Here is a 24874-nt window from a genome sequence, read left to right as displayed (position 1 = left end):
ACATAAGCTCTGCAAAGAATCCTCCCAAAATTTTCCACAAACCCTAATTGATTTTCTCTCCCTTTCAAGTTCCAATTGGAGGTAAAACTTAGAGTTTGAAGAACCAAGATAGGAGCTGAGTTATCCAACAAATAAGGTGAGTTTACTGCTCTCTTTCATCCATTTTTTCTTCTGTAAATTCATGGTAAGTCGTTCTATACTTGTAAGAACTCACGGGATGGTGATCGGAAGCCGTGAGTTCGAGTTATTCACTTGTAGCGGACTGTTTTGTGGACTGTTTTGTGTTGCTGTTGGGCTGCGTGTTTTATTACTATTTTGTGGAGTTTTGGAGGAGGAAGGGGGTTTATAAACACCATATAAATGTAGGGTGATTGGCTGGTCGTTCGTCATAACATTTTCGGGTCGTTTGACACTACTACAGTGGTCGTTTTGTGTACGAAGAGATTGGGGTGTGTTGGGCTGTTTTGTAGTATTTGATGGTGTATATAGGGCTGGAAAATGATGTATATATGTTGTTATTGTTCTGTCCTTGTATTGTTGGTGTTATCTTGAAGTTGGAGGAAGGGCATATTATAGGGGAGATGCTGCCCGTTTTAATACAAAATAGGTTTGTCGTTCGTTGTGCGATAGTTGTACCTTTCGTAACTTAACGATAGTATTATTATCATTCTTGTAGATTAAGGTGCGAAGAGGTGAGTTCAACTTGGTGATTGAAAAGATTGTGATAAGGTATGTTAAGGCTAAGACTTCCTTCATTTTGGCATGATCTCGTAGCTACATGTGTTAGTAATGAGACAAAAAGAGAAGTTCATATTCATGAATTTATTCACACTATTCTAGTCTCATAAGTTACAATATTATTCCTTATCGAGATTCTATATTCAATATAGTATTGTCTTCTTCCATTCAAGAGAGCAGCAAGCCTATATATACAGTATTACAGTATTTTCATTACCATCGAGCTATAATCGATGGGCAGGCCCCTATTGGGCAACCTCTGATCAGATGGAAAGTTATATACCGAGCCTACTGTGGCCGAGCGCCTATGAGCGAGCCCAGCATGGTCGAGATACATAGCCTAGTATGGCCGAGCGCCTATAAGCGAGCCTACTATGGCAGAGCAGTTATATATATCGAGCCTTATAAGGCCGTACAATTATTTTACTTACTATATTGAAGGAGTTGAGTCAGTATCAGCAGGTAAGTATATCTCCAGATCATCTTTGACTCCCAGTTAATTTCAGTTATCATATTATCAGTTCAGTTTCAGATTTCAGTTATTTTATTGCCTTACATACTCGGTACATTATTTCGTACTGACGTCCCTTTTTTGGGGGCGCTGCATTTCATGCGTGCAGGTTCAGACAGACAGACGGGTAGACCTCCTCAGTAGGTATTTTCCGAGTTCCGCCTGATCGGTAAGCTCCACGTCTTTCGGAGTTGCCAGGACTAGAGTTTTGTGTACATCTTATGTATATCTGTATATATGTTATGGGTAGGTCGGGGCCCTGTTCCGATCACAGTACATCTATCAGTAGAGGCTTGTAGGCATATCCTGTTGGTTAGTGCAGTATGTTGGGTTTGTATAAATTGGTGGTTTGTCAGCTGTAGTAGCTATGACGGCCTTGTCGGCCTAGCTTTATATTGATATTTAGTTAGTGCTAGTTTCCATTCAGTTTTATATTTTGCTTCGCAAATTGTCTTGCAAGGTGGCCCCATGGCCAAAGTATGACATTATGTGTTCAGAGTCCCTTAGTCGCAATTTGGTACGCCAGGTTAGGTGAGGCACGGGGTGCTTGTCTCGCTCCTAGGTTCGGGGCGTGACAAACTTGGTATCAGAGCAGTTCTGTCCTAGAAAGTCTACAAGCCGTGTCTAGTAGGGTCTTGTTTATAGATGTGTTGTGCACCACATTATATAAGCAAGGAACTACAGGGCATTTAGGAGTTGGTTACACTTCTTTGAAATCTAAATCGTGCTATAGAACTGAGTTATAGGAAATTTGAATTAAACTTATGTGTTGGTGTTTGCATGCACAGATGACGGTGACTAGGAAGACTACGGCTAGCCAGAGGAGAGATACAGTAGTAGGTGAGGGGACCAGCAGGGTACCCCCAGTAGATGGGGCCCAGTCTGAGGCTCAAGGCGAGACCCCTACTCAGCCATTACCGGCTCCTCCACCAACTACGGAGATTCCTAGGGAAACCGCACATCCAGTTCCCCCTCCACTTCCATCAGATCAGGACTTGAGGAGTGCGGTGCATTTGTTGACATAGTTGGTAGCTACCCAGCAACAGGCTAGGGCATCAGCTAGTGCAGGAACTTCTTAGGGGTCTGGGAGTTCAAGGGTCCGAGAGTTTATTGCTTTGAGTCCCCCAGAGTTCACGGGGACAGATCAGAGGGAGGACCCGCAAGATTTCATAGATCAGCTTCACAGGATCTTTCGTGTTATGCATGCCATGGAGAAAGAGGCAGTTGAGCTAGCAGCTTTTCGACTCCGAGATATAGCCATCCTTTGGTACGAGGGATGGGAGAGGTCCAGGGGACGTGATGCACCTCCAGCTATTTGGGAGAATTTTTCAGATGCCTTCCTTGAACAGTACTTACCACGGGAGATCCGACAGGCTCGAGTCGATCAGTTTCTAGCCCTCAAGCAGGGTAATATGAGTGTTCGAGAGTATAGTCTCCATTTTGACTCATTGGCCAGATATGCACCATCCATAGTTGCTACTATGCGGGACAGGATTCACAGGTTTATAGCAGGGTTAGCCCCAGAGTTAACCGAGGCATGTGCCACCGCTGCATTGCAGGATAGTATGGATATCTCCCGGATTCAGGCATTCGCCCAGAATATAGAAAGGGGTAGGCGTCGGCAGCAGGGTACAGAGAGGGCTGAGCAAGGGCAACGTAAGAGGATGAGATTTCCTAGGTCTCAGGAGCAATCTCAGGGTAGTTATAGGACCTAATACTTCGGACGGCCACCTAGGTCTCCGCCACCTCGGTTACAGGGTTACAGGTATGACCGCTATACTCATTCAGGACCAGGTGAGAGCTCACGGGCATCGGGTTTGCAGCGACAGCGAGGATCTGCGCAGACATGGTCATTTCCTCCACGGTGTGACATCTGTGGTAGAGGACACTTGGGTCAATGCCGAGCAGGTTCTGATGCTTGTTATACATGTGGGCGTCCGGGGCATATGATGCGAGATTGCCCAAATAGAGATTCTGGGGGAATGGCACAACCAGCGAGTTCAGCAACAGGATCGTCTATGTCCGTGCATCCTTCAAGGCGTGAGTCTCAGTCTTCGGCTGGTAGAGGTCGAGGCAGAGGTAGAGGTTCCAGTTCAAGTGGTAATCAGAACCGTATCTATGCTTTAGCGGGTCGACAGGACCAGGAGTCTTCACCAGACGTTGTGACAGGTATATTAACCATTTGCTCTCACGATGCTTATGCTTTGATAGACCCAGGATCTACTTTATCGTATATTACCCCATTTGTCACGAGGAAGTTTGGTATAGTGCCTGAAATACTAAGTGATCCTTTTGCGGTATCTACACCGGGTCGGAGAATCGATTATTGCTAGACGGGTTTACCGAGGTTGTACGGTGACAATTTGTAGTCGTCAGACCTCAGCTGACCTAGTTGAGCTAGAGATGATGGATTTTGATGCTATCATGGGCATGGACTGGTTGGCAGCTTGCTATGTCACAGTTGATTGCCGAGCAAAGGCAGCCAGATTTCAATTTCCGGGTGAGCCAGTCCTTGAATGGGTAGGTAATACACCAACACCCAGAGGTAGGTTTATTTCCTATCTGAAGGCGAGGAAAATGATCGCAAAAGGGTGCATTTATCATATTGTGCGAGTTAGAGATGCAGATGCTGAGATACCTACACTTCAGTCTATTCCCGTAGTCAAAGAGTATGCAGATGTGTTTCCAGATGAGCTTCCAGGTATTCCTCCAGAGCGAGAGATTGATTTTAGCATCGATTTGCTTCCAGGAACTCAACCAATATCCGTCCCTCCGTATAGAATGGCACCTGCCGAATTGAAGGAGTTGAAGGAGCAGTTAAAAGATTTGCTGGAGAAAGGTTACATTAGGCCCAGTACCTCACCTTGGGGTGCACCGGTACTATTTGTGCGGAAGAAAGACGGCTCGCTGAGGATGTGTATCGATTATAGGCAGTTGAACAAGGTAACTATTAAGAATAAGTATCCACTTCCAAGGATCGATGACTTGTTTGATCAGTTGCAGGGAGCTAGATGCTTTTCCAAGATTGATTTGAGGTCGGGGTACCACCAGGTCAGAGTTCGGGAAAAAGATATTCCGAAGACAGCCTTCAGGACCCGATATGGCCACTTCGAGTTCCTTGTCATGTCCTTCGGGTTGACTAATGCACCCGCTGTATTTATGGACTTGATGAATAGCCTATTCCGGCCATTTTTAGATCTGTTCGTGATAGTATTTATTGATGATATTCTGGTTTATTCCCGTTCAGAGGATGAGCATGCGGACCACCTGCGAGCGGTACTCCAAACCCTCCGTGATCGTAAGTTGTATGCTAAGTTTTCTAAATGTGAGTTCTGGTTGAAGTCTGTAGCATTCTTGGGGCATATTGTATCAGATGAAGGGATAAAAGTAGAGGGTTTTTCTTCCCTTTCGGCACCATTGACGAAGTTGACACAGAAAGAAACTAAGTTTCAATGGACAGAGGCTTGTGAGCGGAGTTTCCAAGAGCTTAAGAACAAGTTGACCTCAGCTCCAGTTCTAACACTTCCAGAGGGTCTAGAGGGTTATGCCGTGTATTGTGATGCATCAGGTGTCGGGTTAGGATGTGTCCTGATGCAACATGGGAAGGTAATTGCATATGCTTCAAGGCAGTTGAGGAAGCACGAGAGGAATTATCCGACCCACGACCTCGAGTTAGCTGCGGTTGTCCATGCACTTAAGATATGGCGGCATTATTTATATGGTGTTCATGTTGATGTATTTACTGATCATAAAAGCCTACAATATATCTTCAAGCAGAAAGAGTTGAATTTGCGACAGAGGCGATGGCTTGAGTTATTGAAAGATTACGATGTTAACATTCTCTACCATCCAGGGAAAGCTAATGTTGTAGCAGATGCATTAAGTCGCCGATCTATGGGTAGCTTAGCACATGTAGAGCCCGAGAAAAGACAATTAGCTAGAGAGATTCATCAATTGTCTTCGTTGGGGGTTCGGTTAGTAGATTCTGAGGATGGTGGAGTTGTACTCCAAAACACTACAAAATCATCCCTCATAGCGGAAGTCAAGGAAAGGCAGTACGAGGACCCAGAGTTGGTCGAGCTGAGAGAGCGAGTTCCGCAGCAGAAGAAGCCACTGTTAGAGCTAAAGGGAGATGGGGTTCTCAGATATAGGGGTCGTTTGTGTGTTCCAGATGTAGCAGGGCTACGAGACAGGATTATGTCAGAGGCACATTATTCATGGTATTCCATCCATCCTGGGTCGACGAAGATGTATCATGACATTAAGGATGTGTACTGGTGGAATGATATGAAGAAGAACATTGCTGAGCTTGTCGCCCAATGTACTAGTTGCCAGCAAGTGAAGGTAGAGCACCAGAAGCCTGGAGGGCTAATGCAGACTATAGAGATCCCGACATGGAAATGGGAGGCGATAAACATGGACTTTATCACGGGTTTACCTCGTTCTAATCATAAGTTCGATTCCATATGGGTGATAGTCGATAGGCTCACGAAATCAGCTCACTTCCTACCGGTCAGATCTACATATACAGCATAAGATTATGCAAAGTTATATATTAAGGAGATAGTGCGGCTACACGGAGTACCAGTTTCTATTATATCTGACCGTGGGGCTCAGTTTACAGCACATTTTTGGAGGTCATTTCAGAGAGGTCTAGGGACTCAGGTGAATCTCAGCACAGCTTTTCATCCACAGACTGATGGACAAGCCGAGCACACAATTCAGACGCTCGAGGATATGTTTCGAGTATGTGTGTTGGATTTTAAAAGAAGTTGGGATGAACATCTACCTCTTATCGAGTTTGCATATAATAACAGTTACCACTCCAGTATTCAGATGGCTCCGTACGAGGCTTTGTATGGGCATAAGTGCAGATCTCCTATAGGGTGGTTTGATGTTGGGGAATCTGGGTTATATGGGCCAGACCTGGTTCAACAGGCCATAGAGAAAGTAAAGCTTATCCGGGAGCGACTGTTGACCGCTCAGAGTCGTCAGAAGTCATATTCTGACGTGCGGCGACGAGACTTAGAGTTCAGGATTAATGACTGGGTATTCTTAAAGGTATCACCTATGAAGGGCGTGATGAGGTTTGGCAAGAAAGGAAAGCTTAGCCCACGGTATATTGGGCCTTATAGGATCATTCGGAGAGTGGGCCAACTAGCTTATGAGTTAGAGTTGCCCTCAGAATTGGAGTCTGTCCATCCGGTTTTTCACGTATCTATGCTACGGAAGTGCATTGGCGATCCTACCCGAGTGGTGCCCACGGATGATGTACAGATTACAGAGGACTTGTCATACGAGGAAATTCCAGTTGCCATCCTAGACCGACAAATCCGCAATCTACGAAATAAGGAGGTAGCTTCCGTAAAGGTTTTATGGAGGAGCAAGAATGTAGAAGAGATGACGTGGGAATCGGAGGAAGAAATGAAGTCTAAATACCCCCACCTATTTCAAAATGAAGATATGGTTCGAGATGGGACGCTACAACATAGCTCTATGTAGGCTAGCAGGTCATCAGGTAAGCTTTTATTTTTCACTTTCAATATTTATGATTTACGGTCGGTGAGGCAAATTGCTGCTATTTATAAAGATTGGCCATGTGTGGCATGCATAGTATGTTTCTGGCTACGTGCAGGTTGGTTTTAACCTAGTGTACCAAGGATACTCTGGAAAAAGTTTCCAAAGTCTCCAAGAGTAAACATTCGAGGACGAATGTTCCCAAGGGGGAGTGATGTTACACCCTATATTTTCGTATGTAAAAATGCGTCGTAAGCAAACTAATGTAGGACAAAAAAATGAGATAATATTTAAAAGTATATAAAGTAAGTTAATCATGTTACCTCTGAGGTTACAAATATTGAAGATCATGAACAACAAGTACAAAGAGGGTTGGACAGTTCAGAAGCTAAAGCAATTAAATAAAACAATGTTTCATCGAAAGTCGACAAGTTGGGAATGTTATAACATGTACCTTTGGGGTGAGACTAGGGTGATTAACATGATAAAGAGATTATGTTATGATTTATATTAGTCGTATTACATCCGTGTGTTATGTTTTTAAGTCAAGCGAGTTGTGGAACAAAAGTCGATGAAAGTCATCACAAGTTACATTCATAAGTTTTACTGAAACTTTAGGTCAACTCTAACTGCAATTTTCTCCCAATATACTTAGAGTTATGGTGTGTTCCACCCATCAAATTAAAGATCTATGAGTCTATTTTCCAACGCATTAAACCATTTGTCAATACGACATCGGAGTAGAGAGATATGTGCATTTTTGCGATACTGCGCAAGCTGCTAGGTGACAAGTAGGTGTGTCACCTACTTGCTTAAATGAAAGCCCAAAAATGGGCCATTTCGGGTCGTCCAAAGAGGCCTTTTAAGGGCCTATTTTCTTCATATATTAGACTCAAAATAGAGCATAATAACCAGACATAAGCTCTGCAAAGAATCCTCCCAAAAATTTCCCACAAACCCTAATTGATTTTCTCTCCCTTTCAAGTTCCAATTGGAGGTAAAACTTAGAGTTTGAAGAACCAAGATAGGAGCTGAGTTATCCAACAAATAAGGTGAGTTTACTGCTCTCTTTCATCCATTTTTTCTTCTGTAAATTCATGGTAAGTCGTTCTATACTTGTAAGAACTCACGGGATGGTGATCGGAAGCCGTGAGTTCGAGTTATTCACTTGTAGCGGACTGTTTTGTGGACTGTTTTGTGTTGCTGTTGGGCTGCGTGTTTTATTACTATTTTGTGGAGTTTTGGAGGAGGAAGGGGGTTTATAAACACCATATAAATGTAGGGTGGTTGGCTGGTCGTTCGTCATAACATTTTCGGGTCGTTTGACACTACTACAGTGGTCGTTTTGTGTACGAAGAGATTGGGGTGTGTTGGGCTGTTTTGTAGTATTTGATGGTGTATATAGGGCTGGAAAATGATGTATATATGTTGTTATTGTTCTGTCCTTGTATTGTTGGTGTTATCTTGAAGTTGGAGGAAGGGCATATTATAGGGGAGATGCTGCCCGTTTTAATACAAAATAGGTTTGTCGTTCGTTGTGCGATAGTTGTACCTTTCGTAACTTAACGATAGTATTATTATCATTCTTGTAGATTAAGGTGCGAAGAGGTGAGTTCAACTTGGTGATTGAAAAGATTGTGATAAGGTATGTTAAGGCTAAGACTTCCTTCATTTTGGCATGATCTCGTAGCTACATGTGTTAGTAATGAGACAAAAAGAGAAGTTCATATTCATGAATTTATTCACACTATTCTAGTCTCATAAGTTACAATATTATTCCTTATCGAGATTCTATATTCAATATAGTATTGTCTTCTTCCATTCAAGAGAGCAGCAAGCCTATATATACAGTATTACAGTATTTTCATTACCATCGAGCTATAATCGATGGGCAGGCCCCTATTGGGCAACCTCTGATCAGATGGAAAGTTATATACCGAGCCTACTGTGGCCGAGCGCCTATGAGCGAGCCCAGCATGGTCGAGATACATAGCCTAGTATGGCCGAGCGCCTATAAGCGAGCCTACTATGGCAGAGCAGTTATATATATCGAGCCTTATAAGGCCGTACAATTATTTTACTTACTATATTGAAGGAGTTGAGTCAGTATCAGCAGGTAAGTATATCTCCAGATCATCTTTGACTCCCAGTTAATTTCAGTTATCATATTATCAGTTCAGTTTCAGATTTCAGTTATTTTATTGCCTTACATACTCGGTACATTATTTCGTACTGACGTCCCTTTTTGGGGGCGCTGCATTTCATGCGTGCAGGTTCAGACAGACAGACGGGTAGACCTCCTCAGTAGGTGTTTTCCGAGTTCCGCCTGATCGGTAAGCTCCACGTCTTTCGGAGTTGCCAGGACTAGAGTTTTGTGTACATCTTATGTATATCTGTATATATGTTATGGGTAGGTCGGGGCCCTGTTCCGATCACAGTACATCTATCAGTAGAGGCTTGTAGGCATATCCTGTTGGTTAGTGCAGTATGTTGGGTTTGTATAAATTGGTGGTTTGTCAGCTGTAGTAGCTATGACGGCCTTGTCGGCCTAGCTTTATATTGATATTTAGTTAGTGCTAGTTTCCATTCAGTTTTATATTTTGCTTCGCAAATTGTCTTGCAAGGTGGCCCCATGGCCAAAGTATGACATTATGTGTTCAGAGTCCCTTAGTCGCAATTTGGTACGCCAGGTTAGGTGAGGCACGGGGTGCTTGTCTCGCTCCTAGGTTCGGGGCGTGACAATAACACACAAGTAAGACTGTGACTGAGTACAAGACAATAATTAGCAGTCAATTACCATGTATACGACCGTTGCGGGTCCCAACAGTAATATCATATGGCCTAAGCATGGTTTCTAACATGAAAGACAGTCAACTGCTCAAAGACAAGGAAAACAAGTAATAACAATGGCTATTTGACTTTACAGTCTCATGGGACGGACCAAGTCACAATCCCTCACGGTGCACGGTGCACGCTCGCACGCCCATCACCTAGCATGTGCGTCACCTCCAAATATTCACATTATACCAATTCTCGGGGTTTCATACCCTCAAAAATAGATTTAAGCCTGTTACTTACCTCAACCGCGCATAAATCCTACTCCGAAATGCCTTTGCCTCTCGAATCGGCCTCCAAATACCCCGAATCTAGCCACAAACAGTACAAGATAATCAATATTTTATTGGTTAAAATGATCAATTCCACAAGAAAACTACTAAAATATAGCCCAAAATCCGAAATCGGCTCAATCCGGCCCCCTGGGCCCACGTCTCGAAACCCAACGAAAGTCACAAAAAACCCGAGAGCCCATTCACTCACGAGTCTAGCCATACCAAATTTATCAAAATCCGACCTCAATTGTCCTTCCAAAACCCAAATATTCACTCTCCAATTCCCAAGCCCTAATCTCCCAAATCTCACCCCAAACACTCACCAACTAGGTGCAAAATCAGTGGGAAAACACCATTATTCAAGATAAATAGGCACAAAGAACTTACCTCAGTGATTACTCTGAAATCTTTCTCAAAATCCCCAAAATCCGAGCTCAAAAATGATGAAAATGGTGAAAAATCTAGAAGTGTTCTATTTATAGGTTCTACCCAGACTTCTTGCACCTGCGGCTCTATTTCTGCATCTGCGGGCAAGGCCCCGCTTCTGCGGAAAAATCCCTATACACTACCTCCGCTCCTGCAGTCAAGTGACCGCATCTGCGCTCTTTGCGGGTGCGGGAAGTACATCGCACCTGCGCCCCTAAATCTGCTTCTGCGACCATCGCAAGTGCGAGAATTCCATCGCACCTGCGTCCTCTGCCCAGATCCTGCTTAGCTGCATCTGCGGCTCCTCCTTTGCTTCTGTGGGCTCGCACTTGCGGTTCCCACTCCGCCTGTGCGGTTACATCAATAGCAGCAGCTTCAGCTGCAATTCCTCAACTCTCATCAAGCCGTTAACCACTCGAAATCACCCCGAGGCCTCCGGGACCTCAACCAATCATGCCAACAAGTCATATAACCCCATGCGAACTTAGTCGAACCTACGAATCACTCAAGACAACATCAAAACACCAATTATACCCGGATTCAAGCCTAAAGAACTTCTAAACTATCAAATTTCACAAACGACGTCGAAACCTACCAAACCACATCCGATTGACCTCAAAGTTGACACACAAGTCAAAAATGACACCACGAACCTATTCCAACTTCCGGAAATCCAATCTGACCCCGATATCAAAATTTTCACTGCCGGCCAAAATTGCCAAAATTTCAACTTTCGTCAATTCAAGCCTAATTCTACTACGGACCTCCAAATCACATTCCGGACGCGCTTTTAAGTCCAAAATCACCTAACAGAACCATAAAAATTCAAATCCGAGGTCGTTTTCCCACAAGTCGACATCCGATCGACTTTTTCAACTTAAGCTTCTGATTAAGAGACTAAGTGTCTCAATTCACTCCAAAATTACTCCGGACCCGAACCAACCAACCCGGTAAGACATAATACATCAGTAAAGCACAAAAGAAGCAGAAATGGAGAAAACATGGCTATAACTCTCGAAACGACCGGCCGAGTCGTTACAAGAAGCCCTTCCGGAGTCTGTACACACCCTAGTGAGCGTAGATGATTATATATATTCGGGATGGATTTTTTAGGACATGGACTTGCCTTACTTATTTATATTGTAATGAATTTACCTAGACATTGATCTTCTCCGTATTATTTACATTTGGGAATAAATTACCTCAGGGCTAGATTGGCCTTATATGGTACTTAGTGACTGACTGTCAGTCGATGTGTATTTATATACGAGTTGGAACATCCCTAGGCTGGATTAGCCATAAACAGTATCGAGTGACCGAATAATTTGTGAGAAGTATTTACATGAGGTCTTTCTACTTGGATGCCCTATTCCTCATATCATACAGTATTGATCTATTTCACTTGTATTGAGTTTAACTGTCGAACTTGAAAGCATGCCTACATGTTTGTACCATTATTTATACTGGATTGTACCTGCGGAGCTCGTCACTACTTTCAGCCCAGTGGTTAGTCTTGTTACTTATTGAGTTAGTTGTACTCATACTACACTCTACACCTCGTGTGCAGATCCAGGTGCCCCAGATACGACGACTGCTAGATTTCGAAGTTAATTCTGTTGGGAACTATCAAGGTAGCTGCTTGACATCCGCAGACTCGATTCCTTTCCTGTTTAATTATTATATTGTTCTATATTTTCACATAGTGATTTTTATCCGTCAGACTTTGTATTCATATTAAATGCTCATGTACTTAGTGACACTGGATTTTGGGAGTGTTAAATTTGAAATTGTGAGTTTCTTCCGCTGAATGTAATTATTTTGTTTTCAAACTTAAGTTATGGTGGTTTATTGAGATTCTTGGCTTGCCTAGTATTGAGATAGGCGCCATCACGACATGTGAGATTTTGGGTCGCGACAATAACCCATTTATAGGTGCATGTGTATATGTAATTCTAATTTAACTCATCATCAAATTAGAAGTTACATCCGAGTATCTACACATAAGACCCCATACTTAGGGGTGGCAATTTGAGCCCAAACTCATTCAACTCCGCCTATAGATTAATAGGTTGGGCTACAATATTTCAGCTCATGGGTTTATTTGGGCTAAGCCCAAGTTAACCCATTATTTTTTATAGCCCATTCTGACCTATAAAGTAGCCCAAATACAACTCATGAATCTCATTCCAAAACAAAGGGATCTCAACCCAACTAATCTAGAAATTTACTTAGTTGTCACATCATTAGTTTTTGTATCTAAGTTTAAAAATGAGAATCAAGGTATTTAAGTTTTAATGTGTGGTTTGGAAAACTTTTTCTGGAAACACCCCCCCCCCCCCCCTCGCAAATTGTATTTTTAATTTTCTGTTTTTTCGTTTTTTCTGCACCACCCACCCACCCCAACCCCGCAAAAAAAAATTATTTTTTTTTGTATTTTCAATTTTCTGACCCCGCAATTTTATTTTATTTTACTTTTTTGTTGTATTTTTAATTTTTTATTTTCTGTTTTTTCGTTTTTCTGCACCACCCCCCACCCCACCCGTAAAATATTTTATAACTTACACATTTTAAATACTAATTTGTTAAAAGCTAAAGGCATTGTTTATGCAAGATGAGCATGGTTCTAAAACATAGGTCAAGTTGGGCGGAGTTGGGCTATGACCCATTGTTTAGCCCATCTTGACTTAGCCCATCTTAACCTAAGTACACTTTGGGCTGGGTTGGGCAATGACCCATTTTGTTGACCTAACCCATCTTGACCCGCCCAAATTCAGCCCAACCCGTCCATTTGCCACCCCTACCCATACTTTATGAGGTGTCTTATAAACTCATTTAACTTTAAACCTTAACAAACCACATTTAATTTGTGTCAACCTTTTAACGATAGCAACCAATATACAATTATTCTTAATACAAAATATATGTGCAAGTTCATAAACTCTTACACAAAAAACCAATCATTTTCAAGGGGAGACTCCTAAAGTCCACAATCTCCGAAAAAAATGGAGGTGAGACAATACTTAAAAAGAACTAAAAAGTATTTACAACATAAAAGTTTATTCATGTAAAATATTTTCCTTTTATATCCAAAAGCACATGATAAAAAAAGTTTACATATTATTTTTTTAATTTAATATTTATCCATGTCAAGTTTTAAGAAAATATCTAACAAATTTCAAATAGACGGATGAAAAACTTTGATATTATTACATTACTACATGATCAAGAGGAAAAAATGTATGTTAAATGAACTCATAAAGAAATGCATTAAACCATAACACACAAAAATAGGCTTTTATTTAATTGTTCACCCGCAAACGCAATGAATAGTCCAGGTGGTTTCGCTTATGCTGAGCAGCCGTTATGTGAGGACCACCGCTGTTTGATAAAAGTCATGTTTACTCGATATCTTTAGCTACTTAACCCAACTATGGTTAATGTTGACTTTGTCTGAATGTTCTTTTCGTACTAATATCTGCTATTCTTATTCCATTCATGGCAAAATAAATAGGTATCCCTAGAGGCTATAATTAGCATTGTTTAATGATCTGTTGTCCACGAAAATGATATGAAACGTGATAATTGAAATTAGATCAATATATATATATATATATATATATATATATATATATATATATATATATAGGTCATGAGACAAGGACTTTATTTGACAAATTTCATATGATAGTTGTGAATCGTTTCAATTAGCGGTTACTTGATTTTTTTTAGGGATAAATTTAGATGGATAATATAATGATGTTAAAACTAAATAATTATAAATATTTAAATATGCATGGCAAATAAAACAAAAGGGATGTGAACTCGTTGTTCATCACTTAATTGACATGGCTTGTTAAATGTTAATACTTGTATGTGCACATTTATAAGATGCATGCATTTTATCAACGTACTTGCTTATTTGATCATTACTGTTATTATTTTTTTTGCCCCTCTCCCCTATTTTTGTTACGTTACAGAACTATACAAATAGCTCACATTTTAATGAACGATCGATAATCAAAATTCGGCAAGCTGTTATACTCAATTAGTAGCTTGGTACTCTAAAGGAAAATGTGATTAACAACCCTTATTAAGAAATTAAATATGCTTCTTTTTATTTTTGCTAAATAAAATCTAAATTTTGACTGATTTGAATTTGCGGGATTCGATAAGTTAACAAATGTACGTTGTTTTATTTTATTTATACCTCATTGTCTAGCAAATTTATATGCTCGGACTAATTTAAGTTATTTTCAGAAAGAACTTGCATAAGAAAAAAGGAGGCCTTCGAGCAATGTACAAAAGTCAAATACATCACCTCATGCTAAGAATTCGAAATGGTGATTATACCCACTATGCTTATAGAGCTCCAAATTCACTTCCGATTGTTATTATTGAATGAATGAAACCGAAACTGGGTCTCTTAATAATTATCTCACTAAATAAGCAAATTAGAAGTCATTGTATTGCATTTTTTTCTATTTTCATTAGCAGTTACAAATGAAGATAAATAAGCCCTTCAATTATTTAAGCCTAAAAACAATGGATTGCAACATGACATATGCATGAGAGATTATGATTGACCACCTTTAAATGAATAATCTTCACAGCAAGAACACGTAAAAAAAACTGTTTGAGAGAAGAAAAAGAAAGAGTTACTCCCGAGTTAAGGAAAAAAAAGGATATAGGGAGGAAAGAATATATATACCATATTTCACCATATACATATATAGTGTAACATGTATAATTCCTTCTAACATAAACATTTATTATTTAACTAGGTTGAGTAAATATAAATCTAAACAAATTGAATAAAGCAAGATCAGTACAAGAATATTAAAAGTATGGAACTAATGTTAATTCCATATAAAATGAATATAAACAAATAACTTTCCATATAATTTAATATTAACTTTTTCACCTAAATATACTAAACTTGATGCACTGTAAAATGGAATAAAATTTTCAAAGAAGGTGAAAAGAGAGTTGAAGAGGGTGAGTTTGGATTGTTCAAAACCGAACCGAAACCGTTAACCGGATCAAACCGATAGCTTATTGGCTTATTGGTATCGGATTATCGGGATAATGGATGGTGAACGGATTGAGATTCTATAATTAACGGCTTAACGGTTTGGGGGCGGATTACTCAATTTTCTTATCGGGTAAACTATTAACTCGTTAAGAATTTTTATATTTATACTTTTACCCCTATATATATAAAGTGCTATTGAAACCTTAAATGGTTAAATCCCTAATTTCTATTTTCTAATTCTCAATTGTCTGCAACCACCAGAGGCAGAGAAGTCATCAGTCCCGTCTCTCTCTTGAACTGAAAACTGAGAAGTCGAAAAATCGAAATCTCAATGATTAATACGTGTATGTCTGTATGAGTAGTCTTGATGGTATTAAAAATTTGGTTAATACGTGTATGACAGTATGAATAGTCTTGAAAACTCTTCAATTGAAAAATACCGTTTGGTTAGATCTTAGATGGTATTAAAAATTGATATTGATTTGAAGCTGTTTGATATTGATTGAATGATTGATCAAAATTTTTTTATTTGGTTTAGCCGATAAACCGCACGATAATCGCCCGATAATTGTTAATCCGATACCAATCTACTCGTTCTCTTATTGAATAGATTACTACATTTATAATCTGATAACCGTTAAACTGAACCGTTAAGCGTAATTATCCATCCGATCCGCCCAATATGCACCCTAGGGTTAGTGGGTAAACTCGTCAGATTATAAAGTAAAATCGTTTTCCATTACCCATAAGTCTATAACTGAAAAAGAAGGTACTTCCAATAATAAAAGAGAAAAGTGATGAAAAAAGAGAGAAAAGAAAAGGAGTTAAATACTATTTAACTGGGGTTAAGCTTTAACCTGAGCATATCTCAGTGAGTCAGTGAAAGAAGCATTTCATTTTCAGTTAGTATATAGAGGGAAGACAAAAATGCTATGTATATTATGTGTAGAGAGAGCGAGAAACAAAGAGGGTGGATAATAAGGAAGCGGTTTTGGGGATTTGGCAACGTTGTTGATTCCAGGTGATAAAAATGGCCAGGAAAAAGCGGTTTTTGACAACCCGAAAAAGTGGTATTGGTTCCTACCAAGAAGACTGAAGCTAAAGAGAGGTTTTGTAACTGAAAAAAAGTTAGCTGTAGGAAGAGCACAAAAGCTGTTACATAACACTTATGTGTGTTTACATTTAGAGAGAGAAAGAAGAGGAGGAGTTGGCAGAAAATGGCTGATTAAGTGTATTTTGTTTGCTAGTAAAATTTGGATCTTAATTTGGAGGTTTTTGTTTGGATTTGTAATGATGATAATTGGGGTATGCTAAAGTGCGTGAACAACATTAAAAGGTTTCTTCTTCAAGCTTTGTTGTTAGCAGCCCTTTTCTTTTTTTGGTTCCTCTATTATTTTGTACTGTGAATTTCTAGGAGAGTTTTAGTGGCCTTTAATGGTTCAGGTAGAAGTTTTTAGAGGAGCCCCTGCGGTACAAAGTCAAAATACAGGTGAAAAAGATTTGCTTTTTTCTTGTTTGTTTTATGGGTTTTTATGAAATTTTGTTGTTTTCTAAGAAGGGGTAGCAAAGCTTGACTCTCTATCTGTTTATATTTGCTTCTCTTCTTCTTCTTTTGTTTTTTGTTCTTGAAATTCTCAATTGTATTTATGCACCTGGATAAGTCTTTAGTTACTGCAATTTACTAATCATTTTCATAAATCAATAAATTTCTGATTTGAGATAAGTTTGGTTTAAATGAAAATTGTAGTTTAGTCTTCATCCTATTGGGTTTCTTTGCAAAATCTCCAGCTTAAATAGCAACTTTTGTTTGCTCATTTGAGTGAAATTTTTTGGCCTTTCTATGTGATTTTGCTTCACTCCTTAGGCAAGCTTAATCTATCTCTGTCATCTCATATTATTTTTTCAATTATATGTTTATTTATGTAGGTTTTTTTTTTTCTTTATCTGGTTAATTGTGTTTGAGTAGGTATGGAAAGTGATGCTATGTATACAGAGCTGTGGAAAGCTTGTGCAGGCCCTTTAGTGGATGTTCCTCGGACTGGAGAACGAGTTTACTACTTTCCACAGGGTCACATAGAACAAGTATTTCTTTCCAAACCCCTTCTATGATGCTATGAAGTTTTAATTTTTTAAAAAGAAAATTTTCTATGGTTGTGTATTGATTGTTGTTTTTTGTAGTTAGAGGCATCGACAAATCAAGCTCTGAAACAACAGATTCCCCAGTTTAATCTTCCTTCAAAGATACTCTGTCGCGTTGTTCACGTCCAGTTACTGGTATGTTCTTGATTCTTAAGTCTAACCTTTGTTTATTGAATTTGTTGCAAATGTCCTGTTATGGTTAAAGGAGAAAAGGAAATAAAAAGACATTGATCGTTTCCCTTCAATTGACAGGCAGAGACAGAGACTGATGAAGTCTATGCCCAGATCACTTTGCACCCTGAGGCAGTGGTAACTATCAGTAGTAATTGCTTTTATTTTTTCAGAATCTTTAGTTAAGCAGCCAGCATATGGTGCTAAAGGGTTGAATAATTATTGAATATGACTGCTATTTAGATTATTTAGTTTGACAAATTCTGTGTCTCATCACCTTAATTTCATCCTTGTAGCAAGATGAACCGTCTAGTCCTGATCCATGCCCACCTGATCTGCCAAAACATGCAGTTCATTCGTTCTGTAAAATTTTAACAGCATCAGATACAAGCACTCATGGAGGATTTTCTGTTCTTCGGAAACACGCCAATGAATGTCTCCCACTACTGGTAGTTCTTTCACTTTGTTTTCACTTTCTCTTTTTTGTTTTCTGAGAAAGATGGATGAAGTAAATGTGTTTAACTAACACCAGGTACTACTTATTCTTTCTATATCAGCAACTGTTGTGTAGATCCACTTGTCTTGATGTTATAGAACAAAATTGGTTGGAGAGGAAGGCTATTTCTTTTTCTTCCTGTCATAAGACTTCATTACGTTTAGCAAATCTTTAGAGGGTAATATGTTCTGATATTTGGACTGGTATGTGGCATCAACAGGACATGACTCAGTTGACTCCGACCCAAGATTTGGTCGCCAAAGATCTTCATGGGTATGAGTGGCGATTTAAGCATATCTTTAGAGGTAATTTTTACTAATGTTCAGTAAGAATTGATCATTGTAAAAATTTTCCCGGTATAATATTTCTAACTGCATTTTAGTTTCTGATAAACGTGTATATTTTCTTAGCTCCTTAATCTATCTAACTACTTTTCAGGCCAACCTCGAAGACACCTGCTTACTACTGGATGGAGTACATTTGTAACTTCCAAGAGATTAGTTGCTGGCGATGCTTTTGTTTTCCTGAGGTGCTAACTCTCTCTCTCGATCTCGATTTGTTAGGAACTGCTGCTGCTTCATTTTTTATTTCGTTCAATCATATGTAATTTTCCATGAAAGTAACGTGATTCACGTCTTAAATATCGCAGGGGTGATAATGGAGATCTGCGTGTTGGGGTTCGACGTCTTGCTCGGCAGCAAAGCCATATGCCTCAATCTGTAATATCCAGCCAAAATATGCATCTTGGTGTTCTTGCGACTGCATCTCATGCTATTACAACACAGACACTGTTTGTTGTATATTATAAGCCAAGGTATTCCTCTATCTCTGTGGTAGATGCCACATAATATTATTTAGACGTGCATGCTATATGACATCTCCTTGTTCTTCTAATACCATATGACATCAATCAGGACAAGCCAGTTTATAATTGGATTAAACAAGTATCTGGAGGCTGTGAGTCATGGGTTCTCAGTAGGTATGCGTTTCAGGATGAGGTTTGAAGGCGAAGATTCTCCTGAAAGAAGGTTCACCACTGCACTTCCTTCCCTTGTGTTAATTTGTAGGTCATGCTGCTGTTGCAGATTTTGATTTCTGCTCGTTTTAATTGTCAGGTTCACAGGAACGATAGTTGGAGTTGGTGACATTTCTTCGCAATGGTCAGAATCTAAATGGCGATCATTGAAGGTTAAGAATATGTTTGGATTCATAATTGGCAAAGTTTGGCACATTTATTGTCTCGTTTCACACTAGTTTACATTTTTGGCCCTTACAGATTCAATGGGATGAACCAGCATCCATAGTGAGGCCAGACAGGGTGTCGCCATGGGAGATAGAGCCTTCTGTCGCTCCTACTTCTATAGATGTTGCACAACCTGGAATAAAGATCAAGCGACCTCGTCCCCTTGAGCTTCCCCACACTGGTATATATATAGTAACTCTTGCTCTCATGTTTTACTTTTTCTTTTCCCTTCTACAAGCCCAGTCATTAAAGTTCTGCAATAATTGGTTTGTGGCAGACATTTCAGCTGCCTCTGCTGCTTCTCCGTTCTGGTACCCTGGATCTGGTCCTACTCTTGAAGTGAGCCACGTAGGTAGTATTGCTGATAACCAACTATACTGGTCTTCGGAGCAGAATAGCAGCCTCTCCAATGGCGTGAGCAACACTAGCTGTAGGACTCATCTCAGTGAAGCTTGGCAGCATAGTATGCTTGCAAATGGTTCCCTCAATATGCTCCGAGACTCTATTGAAGACAACAAGCAGCTGACTACACGATCAGCTCTGTTGGATTACGGTTCTCCGATGTCATCAAGGGCAAGTAATGGCCTTTTACTTGACCAAGTGAATAGGGGTAATAAGCATGAGATCTCTTCTACTTGTCGCTTATTTGGCATTGATTTGCGGAACAACTCTAATAATACGCCTACCAGTGAGAAAGACGCACCTAACATTACATCCAACTACGCTGATGGATCCGAAGCTGATAAGGACCAGAATGTAGAGCATTTTAATCCTTCTGAAGAAAAGAAACAAGTCCAATTGGAGGCACTACTGAAGGATACACATAAGCAGTGCCTCACTTCATCAAGAACTCGTACTAAGGTACAAAAGATAGTTTGTCTTCATTCTTTAAACTGTTGAAACCATTTGTTTACCTGTAAGCTTACATATGATTATCCAAATTAGGTGCAAATGCAAGGGGTATGTGTTGGACGCGCTGTTGACTTGACTGGATTAAGTGGTTATGATGATCTTATCATTGAGCTGGAGAAGATATTTGATATCAAGGGAGAGCTTTGCCCTCGAAACAAATGGGAAGTTGTGTATACGGATGATGAGGGTGACATGATGCTTGTGGGGGATGATCCATGGCTGTGAGTCTGCAACCGACTTGATCATTTTCATCTATGTTTCTTTTGACTAAATGTTTTAATTGAATTTTCTAATTGCAGGGAGTTCTGTAAGATGGTCAGGAGGATATTTATATATTCTAGTGAGGAAGTGAAGAAGATGAGTCCTAGATGTAAGCTTCCTATTTTATCATTAGAAGGTGAAGGGACAATGCCAAGTGTAGATTCAGAGCTAAAATCTGAAAGATGACGAAACTTGCTGAACTTGTTGATATAATTGCTACAGATATATATATATATGGGTAAAAGGCTTGACGAATAGACGTGCTTTTTCTTGTTTCTTTTCTCGTATAAAAAACCAAGGGAAGGATGTGAAGTTTGTGTTTTTGGTTCAAAGTAGGAGAGTACTAAGGAACTGGATTCATGGATTAATATTAGACTTTACTAATCTTGTAGTTAAGAAACTTGGTGAAAGTTAGTTCTGGAAATTGTGAATACCTTTGTGGTTGTGACAGGTTGTGGTGGGTTTTGATTTGATCAGTATGTTATTTAAGTAAAAAAGGTAAAGAAATGTAGTCTGATGGCAAATTATGGTTGGAGTTATTTTTTATAGTACTGAGTAGAGAAGAGTGACCATAAGTGTAGCACAACAAGTATGATTTTGTGGCCCCATCATCTTTTCAGGCTCTGGCTCAAAACCGTACCATTATTTGACACATATTACTGACTATAAAATATAAAGTTTTTTTACATAGATTATTTTCAAGTCAAGTGTGCATATTGCACATGGTTCCCAGTAAAGGTCTTGCTATGCTCTGCATGTGATCTTCAACAAAAAAAATTATACTTTTAGGCATGTGGTCCTAAAAGCTTGGAGTTTCATTCTATTCAAGTTTACTTTATTAAATCATTAGTTGGTGTTTGGTGCGATTACAATTGGGAGCCCTCTAGGGTGGCATAAGGATTAAAATTTGTGGATCTAGTCTGTTTATGAATAAATTGTCCTGACTAGAGCAGTATTTTAATTTTCTAGGATTTCTTTCTTGAATGTGAAGGCAAGGAGTTGTGTTCTTGAATATTGATATGATACTCCTAAAAAGAGACGTCCAATATGTCTATGACAAAGACGTGAAATATATATTTTCTGTTTTTGGACCGTACTTTTGTTTACAAAAGACTGGTGGTATTTCTACTTTTTATAAGAGATCAGGGGGAGGGGTGTAGGTTGCCTACTCTTGATATTTTGACTGGTTTCTTCAACTTAAATTGACTGCTCAATGCTGTGGATAATACACTGAGCATCTATAATCAGTAGTACAATTCAAGGTGAGCAAGTTGTCAAATGACTCTCTGAGGTGTAGGGTAACCCTAAGCATGCTTTAGTTCATAGCGATGCGCCCACACATGATATCACGAGTCAAGAGAAACAAATAGGTCAAAACAAAAAAAAAAATTGGGCACCATTGCCGTTAAGGTATAGCGCGGTGAATAATCGCTCTATATTTGAACTTAAAATGGGCGGGAGGTATAGCGCGCATATATAAGGCGCTATAGTATAGCGCCTTATATATGCACGTTAGACCTATATAAAAAAACTGTGCCATCTCCTTCCCCCACTAGACGTTGTCACGACCCAAAATCCAACTAGTCGTGATGACACCTAACCCCACCCGCTAAGTAAGCCAGTTAACCACTAACCAATTCCAATAACAATAAATAAAGCAATTAAGTAAAGAAATTATCTGAATCTTATACATTCCCCAAGAACTGGTAGTACAAATCATGAGCTTCTAAGAATAGAGTTTACAATCTGTTTGAATAGTACATAAACAGAGTTTTACAGATCTAAAGCTACCACGAACAAGAGGCAGCTACAGCCGGGACGCAGGTACATCTTCAATCCACCTCCCATCGAACACAGCAACATCAGCAGCCAACATCTGCACGCAAGGTGCAGAAGTGTAGTATGAGTACAACCGACCCATTTACTCAATAAGTAACAAACCTAGCCTTAGGTTGAAAGTAGTGACGAGCTAACACGAAGGTCGGGTCCAACACCAATATTCCACAACTCAACATACCAGCATAGAACAAGTAATAAAAGAATATCTCAGAAATAAAAGGCTCAGATTGTTTACATTTCGAGAAAAGTAGGCATTTCTTTTCAAGTATCTCAGTGAAAGCCCAAATCTTTTACCGAAAAAGCCAAAATACGAGTGAGTTTGAAAACTTTGATTTTTCCCAAAGTCCTTTCAACAATAAGTAAGATATTTCATTTATAGATAGCATGAGGAAAGTACTTCTCTATGCATACATGTCAAGATACAGGTAAAATCATAAATGTCCCCACAATTGGGTAGCAGAATGAAATGCACCTCTATGCATGTATCATAAGTACGCATGTCAAATGCAATGCATCTCAATGATGAGCTCATGTACTCACGCTCTCAGAGTACTTAACCTCACTGTCTCGCATTCTCTCTCACTATGCTCAACACACTCAATCACTCAGCGATGTACAATATCCGTTGCGGCGTGCAGCCCGATCCCTGTTTATAGTCGACTGCGCTCACTGGGGGTGTGCAGACTCCAGAGGGGTTCCTTTCAGCCCATGCGCTATATCGCTGCGGCGTGCACCCCGAGCCCAAAATATCAATATAACATGTTGCGGCGTGCAGCCCGATCCCAAAATAGCAATATAACATGCTGCAGCGTGCAGCCCGATCCCAAAATATCAATCTCAATCAAGCCCTCGGCCTCACTCAGTCATCACTCTCCAGTCTCACTCACGCGCTCACAATGCCATGAAACTAGCCCGATAATAATGATATGATGTATCAATAAATAACAACTGAGACTGAGATAAGATATGAATGCATGAATATGACTGAGTACGAAATATCAATGAAATCAGTGAGATGACAGTAAGAAACGACCATTATGGGTCCAAACAGTATCGGCATAATGCCTAAACATGATATCTGATTGACATCTTAATTACTTTATAACACGGTAAAAACACGGATATCAACAAAATAGGACCACTATACAGTGCCATAGAAATAACAGAGTTCCAATTCACATGGTGCACGCCCACACGCCCGTCACCTAGCATGTGCGTCACCTCAATACCAATTACATAATATGTATTACGGGGTTTCATACCCTCATCATTAAGATTAGAAGAGTTACTTACCTCGAAAAAGCCTATACAAATGCCGAACAAGACAAGCGGTGCTCTAAAGATGCCATCCCGCGCTTTCCGACCTCCGAACGGCTCGAAACTAACCAAAAACAACTCAAATGCATCAAACAATGCTAAAGGAACCAATCCCGATCGAAAAGATCAAATCTTGAATCAAAAGCCCAAAACCGACCAAAAGCCCAACCTGGGCCCGTACCTCGAAACCCGATAAAATTTACAAAATCCAACAACCCATTCAATTACGAATCCAACCATACTCGTTTCACTCAAATCCGACCCCAATTCGATGTTCAAAACTCAAAAATTCATATTATGAAACTTTTGCCCAAAACCCCCAATTTCCTCTTTAAAATTCATCAACCAAAAGCTAAAATCGAAGATAGATTCATGGAATATAACCAAATCCGAGTTGAGGACACTTACCCCAATTCATATGGTGAAAATTACTTCAAGAATTGCCTCAATTCGAGCTCCATAACTCCAAAATGTAAAAATGGCCGAAACCCTCAAAATAATGTACTTTATAATATGCCCGGGCCTCCTCTTTCGCGAACGCGGAAAATCCATCGCGTTCGCGATGAATAAAACTCACACTGCCACAAAAGACTCTATGCGTTCGCGATACACCCCACGCGAACGTGATGAACACTGCTGCCAAAAGCTTCACGAACGCAATTGACCTTATGCGATCGCATAGAAGAACGCTCAAATTCCCAGCTGCCAACCTCAACACTTCGCGAACGCGATCCTTCATACACGAACGCGAAGAGGACTTGCCCCAACTCTACGCAAATGCGGGACATACTTCGCGATCGCGAAGAACAATTGACTGCTGCCATCAAAATACACTACGCGTTCGCGACACTAGCCACGCGAACGCGATGAAGAACTGAGACACCCGAAAACAGCAGAACACAGGAGTACCAAAATGAAGAAAAATGATCTGAAATCAATTTGAAACACGTCGGAGCCCCTCGGGGCCCCGTCCAAACATGCCAACAAGTCTCATAACATAACACAGACCTACTCGAGGCCTCAAAACACACATAACAACATCGGAACGACGACTCACACCTAAATTCGAATTCAATGAACTTTGAAACTTCTAACTTTCACAACCAATGCCGAAACCTATCAAATCACGCCCGATTGACCTCAAATTATGTTCACAAGTCAC

At 40.0% G+C, this 24874-nt stretch overlaps 1 protein-coding gene across 4 annotated transcripts; it reads left to right on the top strand.

The window, feature by feature from the left end:
• The first annotated feature begins 16208 nt into the window (after nt 1–16208).
• Nucleotides 16209–21038, top strand: LOC104087697 (auxin response factor 18). Of its 4 annotated transcripts, XM_009592242.4 has the most exons (15): nt 16210–16670; nt 16778–16823; nt 17301–17416; nt 17513–17608; nt 17726–17782; nt 17941–18093; nt 18361–18445; nt 18579–18669; nt 18790–18954; nt 19055–19168; nt 19256–19328; nt 19417–19564; nt 19661–20244; nt 20329–20516; nt 20595–21038. In XM_009592242.4, exons 3-15 carry the CDS (start codon nt 17303–17305, stop codon nt 20740–20742), a joined length of 2016 nt encoding a protein of 671 aa, XP_009590537.1. In that variant the 5' UTR covers nt 16210–16670; nt 16778–16823; nt 17301–17302; the 3' UTR covers nt 20743–21038. The 4 variants fall into 4 exon arrangements, with proteins under 4 accessions (XP_009590536.1, XP_009590537.1, XP_009590539.1 ...); XM_009592241.4 differs by having other exon boundaries at nt 16209–16823; XM_009592244.4 differs by lacking the exon at nt 16778–16823.
• The last annotated feature ends 3836 nt before the right edge of the window (nt 21039–24874 follow it).

Source organism: Nicotiana tomentosiformis, chromosome 1 (genome assembly GCF_000390325.3).
Source record: "Nicotiana tomentosiformis chromosome 1, ASM39032v3, whole genome shotgun sequence".
NCBI lineage: Eukaryota > Viridiplantae > Streptophyta > Magnoliopsida > Solanales > Solanaceae > Nicotiana > Nicotiana tomentosiformis.
This window is presented reverse-complemented; position numbering and strand designations above follow the sequence as displayed.